General features: G+C 44.1%; 1 protein-coding gene across 1 annotated transcript; it reads right to left on the bottom strand.

Moving 5' to 3' along the window:
* Window positions 1-277: 277 nt before the first annotated feature.
* On the bottom strand, window positions 278-2,631 carry LOC148788267 (uncharacterized). Its single transcript, XM_088879655.1, has 6 exons — window positions 2,605-2,631; window positions 2,474-2,545; window positions 1,808-2,116; window positions 1,349-1,678; window positions 967-1,261; window positions 278-861 (listed from the first exon to the last, which is right to left on the bottom strand). The coding sequence occupies exons 1-6, from the start codon at window positions 2,629-2,631 to the stop codon at window positions 278-280; spliced, it is 1,617 nt and encodes a 538-aa protein (XP_088735781.1).
* Between the last annotated feature and the right edge of the window lie 2,493 nt (window positions 2,632-5,124).

The following is a 5,124-nucleotide window of genomic DNA, read 5'->3' on the forward strand; positions in this document are numbered from 1 at the left end:
AAATCGAACAAGTTGTCGAATCGCTGTCAGACATCTTCTGGCATAACAACATCGAAAGAATAGATGAGTATTTGTCTCTATTGCTCTGTCATCACATAATATACAGGCGGCCAAGGTATGATAGCCATGGCTTATCAGCTGTGGATAGTTTTCCCAAAATCGCAAGTCATAGGATGAAATTATGTCTAGGGATCTTCAGGAAACTCGAGAGTATTGAAGACCAACCTACCTTGGATTTTGGTTGGTCCAATAGCCTGTAAAGAGATGCAACTGTGGGTCATCCCATCTCGAATCGCCAAATAATGCAATCTGTCTCGCCATAAATTATTGGCAATGCATGAAAAATCTCCAAGTACTCAATGTCCGTAATGAGAGGCCAATGCCATTGCCTCTCCATAATAACACTACTGAGCTTGTCCGCTGTCCCAAGCCCAAGCAAACGTGGACCCCGTGGTAATCTCTCAATACGGGGACCGAGTTGATGCAATGGATCATGCCACAGATAAAATGAATTCCCATCACCAATCTGATAGTCCATCATCGACCGAAGCAAGGGGCATAGTCGAAGGAGTTTCCTCCAGCCCAACGAACCCCCATTGTCAGTGACCATCCATACAGATTTATCACGTAGTCGCCCGTTATATAACCATTCTATCCATATTGATGTTCTATCACATCGATTAACATCACACAACTTCTTGCTCATCAAGGCACGATTTAAAGTAGCAATGTCCCTTAGGCCCTGACCCCTCTCCGACGCCGGTCTACAGACATCCCTCCATGCTACTTTGGCATATCCACTGGTCGTTGTGCCCTTCCACAGAAAAGCTCTCAGACGCTTCTGAATATCCCTTATAACACCTTTAGGTAGGATAAACGTAGAAGCCTAATATATACTTAACGCCATAAGGACAGATTTAATAATCTGTACCTTCTCAGCATACGATAATCTCATTCCTTCTCAACCTTTAATGCGTTGATCAATTTTCAATAATAAAGGCTGGCAGTCTGTTAATGATAATCTAGATGAAAGTAGAGGAAGTCCCAAGTAACTCATCGAAAGGTGCCTTTCTTGGAAGCCAAGCATCACTAACAGTTGCTCACGTATCCCTTGTGCAGGTCGAAAGATGATAAGATGACTCTTATGCAAATTAAGCCAGAGATCTGACCAGGAGGCGAATAGGTCCAAACCCTCCTTAAAGACCTCTATAGAGTCCATATCAGCTTTGCAGAGCAGCAATAGATCTTCTGCAAATCCAAGCTGAAATAATAGAGAAGACTCACATTTCCAATAAAAAGAAAAATGCATGTCCTGATCAATCATCTACAGAAGAATCAAATGCAGAACCTCCATTACGAGAACGAACAGAAATAGTGAGAAAGGGTCCCCATGCCGTAACCCTCTCGATCCCGTAAAGAAACCCTGAGGTTTTCCATTCAACCCGATGGAAAATGAGGGTGTTGTGACACACTCCTCTATCCACCTAATGAACGTAGTCGGAAATCCAAACAGGTGTAACACTGCAAGTAGGAAATCCCATTCTACCGTGTCATAAGCTTTTCGGATATTCACTTTCAGTGCACATCTACGAGGTAGGTGCGCCTGATTGTAGCCTGTAAATAGTTCCTGTGCTAATAGTACATTGTCTCCAATACTACGACCAGGAATAAAGGCAGCCTGACAAAAGCTTATCAACTTATCCAACACCATACTCAACTTTTTCACAATAAGTTTGGCAATAATCTTATATAAAACATTACAACACGAAATAGGGCGAAAATTTGTGACCATCATATGGGCATGTACCTTAGGGATAAGTGCCAGAAGTGTGGTGTTGATTGGCTTCAACAGTTTTCCCGTGGTAAAGAACTCCAAGATTGCCTTTGTAACCTCTAGACCAACGATTGGCGAGGCAGCTCTATAAAAACCCGATGAGAACCCATCAGGTCTAGGTGCTTTATCTTCAGCAATGTCAAACACTGTTTGTTTAACGTCAACTGCAGTGACAGGTGTAAGGAGTTGAAGCCCTTCCTCCTCATTGCGGACATGTCTAGCCCATGGCCTCAGATACCGGATATCTATCACCTGCCTCTGTCTTTCTCTGCTTAACAGAGCCTGATAGAAGGAGACAAACTTATGAATAACCGCTCCTGACTCTGAGTAGATGGTCCCATGTTCATCATTTATTTGCAAGATTCTCCGAGTGGCACGTCGCTGAGCTATCTTGCAAAAGAAGACTCGTGAGCATTGATTTCCATCTTTCATCCATTGCATCTTATATCATTGCTGTAACATGATTTGTTCCATTTTTGCTGCCTTGGCGTATACCAAATGACAAAAGTGTTCTAGGAGTAGAAAGAGGTTATTCTGTTTATCAAACTTAACCAAGATCTGTGCTTCCTCAAGGAATCCTTTAGCCAAGCGTACGTTCTCCGAAAGATCTCCTTTATTGTACCGTTGCTGTCAGAATACTGGCTTTAAAGCTTTTAGTTTCCGCGTAATCGCGAACATAGGCACTCCAACAATGTCGTGTTGCCAGACATTCTGCACACAGGGAATAAAATCTAGTGAAAGAGTAAGGTAATTATCAAATCTGAACATACCTCCCAATTGTTGTTGTCGATCCCCATATTGCCGCCAGTGGTGAATGATCCGAGGTGCATGGGGTGAGACTTGAATAGTATGAGTTAGGGAAACGCTCAAGCCATGTGTCATTTATGAGCATCCGATCCAAAAGCTTCCATAAAATTCGTGAATTCGAACTCCGATTATGCCACGTGTACCATTCACCCTGCATGGGCATTTGCATCAATCAGGTATCTTGTATGCATGCATTAAATTCATCCATCGCCAATCTGATATCACCAAAATTACCACACACCTCACTGAGGTCACGAACAACATTAAAATCTCCTCCTACTATCCACGGGTCATCCACACACTGACCCGCAAGCATCCCCAGTGATCACCATAACTCACGCCGCTCAGCAATTTCATTGGCACCATACACAAGAGTAATAATCACATTCGTTTGGAGTGCTCTAACAGTTATACGAGAGTGTACAAATTGATCACCCAACTCTATCACAGTAACATCAAGAATAGTATCGTCCCATGCAATCCATATACGACTCCCAACAGGCACAGAATCAACAAACCACTTCCATTGAGGCAGTAAGAAAGATTGTATATGAGCAATATTAGTATTTCATACACGCATTTCAAGAAGGCCAATAAATTATAACTTGTACTCAGTTACTACGTCTTTCAGTGCCAGCTGATGGTCCCTTTTGTTCAGGCCACGCACGTTCCACATAGCAGCGTTTAACATGGATCACTCGTGGCGGGGCTGCTTATGTTAGGACAGCGAATGGTATCATCTGCATCATCAAGGGAGTTAAGTGCATCAAAAGTATTAAAGATGACTAACTCCTTACCCTTGTTCCTTCCTTCGTTGACTCCTTGTGTAACAGGGGTACTCGGAGTCTCAGATACAATAGGCTGCTGATTAATATCTCCACATGAGTTATTCTTGTCTTTCTTGACAGCCTTACCCGATTCAGCTATGGGCGGCAGCACTCGTGCCTTCTGCACATAAACATTGACTGGCGGTTTCGGTGCTTTCATGGAAGGGCAATCCACCATGGCATGTCCGAGGCTCATGCAAGTGGGGCATTTAGGGGGCAACCACTTGTATTCTACGTCAGCCTTGCATGCAATTTCTCCACCTTCCTCTGTTGGTGACATAATAATCAAATGCTTCGGGAGTTTGGCATTGATGTCAAGCATGACACATACACAAGCGAAATCCAGTCTTGTGCATGTGCGTGTGATCGCATCCAGATAAAGAGGTCGTCCAATGCCACTTGCCACCGTACTCAAGCCATCATTAGTCCACAATTCAACTGGCAAGTGTCGAAGTTTAACCCAAATTGGGACTTGGGTATTTTTTAGCTTACGTAGGACCATGCCCGACTCCCATTTCTACAACACGATTGGTTGTCCTTGGAACAACTATGATCCGCCCTCTGTAACTTCTTCCATTGCCACTATAGTTTTGAATCGGAAGTAGAAAAATTCATTTGCTGTGGTCGTGACTTCTGTTAACAATGGCCAAATAGATTTGACGTAGTCCTTTACGTGATGAAAATACGGTCTTTTGCCCAAAACATAACCCACTGCTGTCGCAATCTAGCAACGTGAACCATCTCGAACCATATCCAACGTGGGTCGTACAGTAATTTTGCCATTTTGCATCATAGGTGGAACATAAGTCAATATTTTTCGAGACGAATTATGGAAAATATTGGCAATTTTATCGTAATAATTCATGAAGTTCACCGACAAAGATTCCGGTGGGCGAAGATATCGGTAATTGTGATGTGGCAGCTGCAGTCACATGCACTGGTGCAGCATCAACAGAAACAACGTAGGCAGTAGGCAGTTTCGGCAGCATTACTTTAAAGGCCGAAACTGCTGCAGCTGCGGTTTTAGCAGTTTCAGCCTGTCTAGTCGCCGGCACGATCTGTGCAGTGGCTGCTGTATTCGCAGCAGGGATCATCATCATCATCTTCTCCAATGTTCTGTATCCGATGTAGGCTAGGAGTAATTGCCTGCGCAACCATGGAAGTTTCATCTCGCGCCGCTAGCAGCACCATAGAGACCCTCATATTCAAATCTGCAGTAGCCCTATTTTTAGAGATCTGCAGCGACGGCGCCAAGCAAGGAGGATGCTTCGCCGCCTGTTCAGCCGTCAAGCGTACTGAACGGCAAAACAGCAACTCCTGCGAATTCCTATCGCCTTCTCTATATTTCGCTATGCACCACTGGTGGAGATCATTCAGTGCACGAACAGATTCGTCATCCCCTTTATCAATTACTCTATTAGCCAAAACAATAAAATCTGCAAACTGAAACTCCATGGGGGACTGATTAATCGCCGACGCATCTTCCCCATGCAATATGTCATCAATCGCTGCTGCGTTGTTGCTGCTCGCCTGACCTCCATGTTCGTCAACAACATTTTCCCCAACTCGCCTTCGTCTATCCCGCCACCATATCGTCTTCATCCTCGTCGACCACGACGTCAACGTGAATTCCGTGTGAAGAGTGTGTAGTTTTAA

Source organism: Sesamum indicum, linkage group LG4 (genome assembly GCF_026168435.1).
Source record: "Sesamum indicum cultivar Baizhima isolate 11 linkage group LG4, ASM2616843v1, whole genome shotgun sequence".
Lineage (NCBI taxonomy): Eukaryota > Viridiplantae > Streptophyta > Magnoliopsida > Lamiales > Pedaliaceae > Sesamum > Sesamum indicum.

Bases quoted from the DNA above. Each gene is read 5' to 3' on its own strand.
- LOC148788267 (XM_088879655.1), bottom strand. From the start codon at position 2,631: ATGGGGATCGACAACAACAATTGGGAG. The intron at 2,117-2,473 runs GTATTCTGACAG...TCCTTCTATCAG, and splicing joins AACTAAAAGCTTTAAAGCCA to GCTCTGTTAAGCAGAGAAAG. The intron at 862-966 runs GTTGAGAAGGAA...TCCTACCTAAAG, and splicing joins AATTGATCAACGCATTAAAG to GTGTTATAAGGGATATTCAG.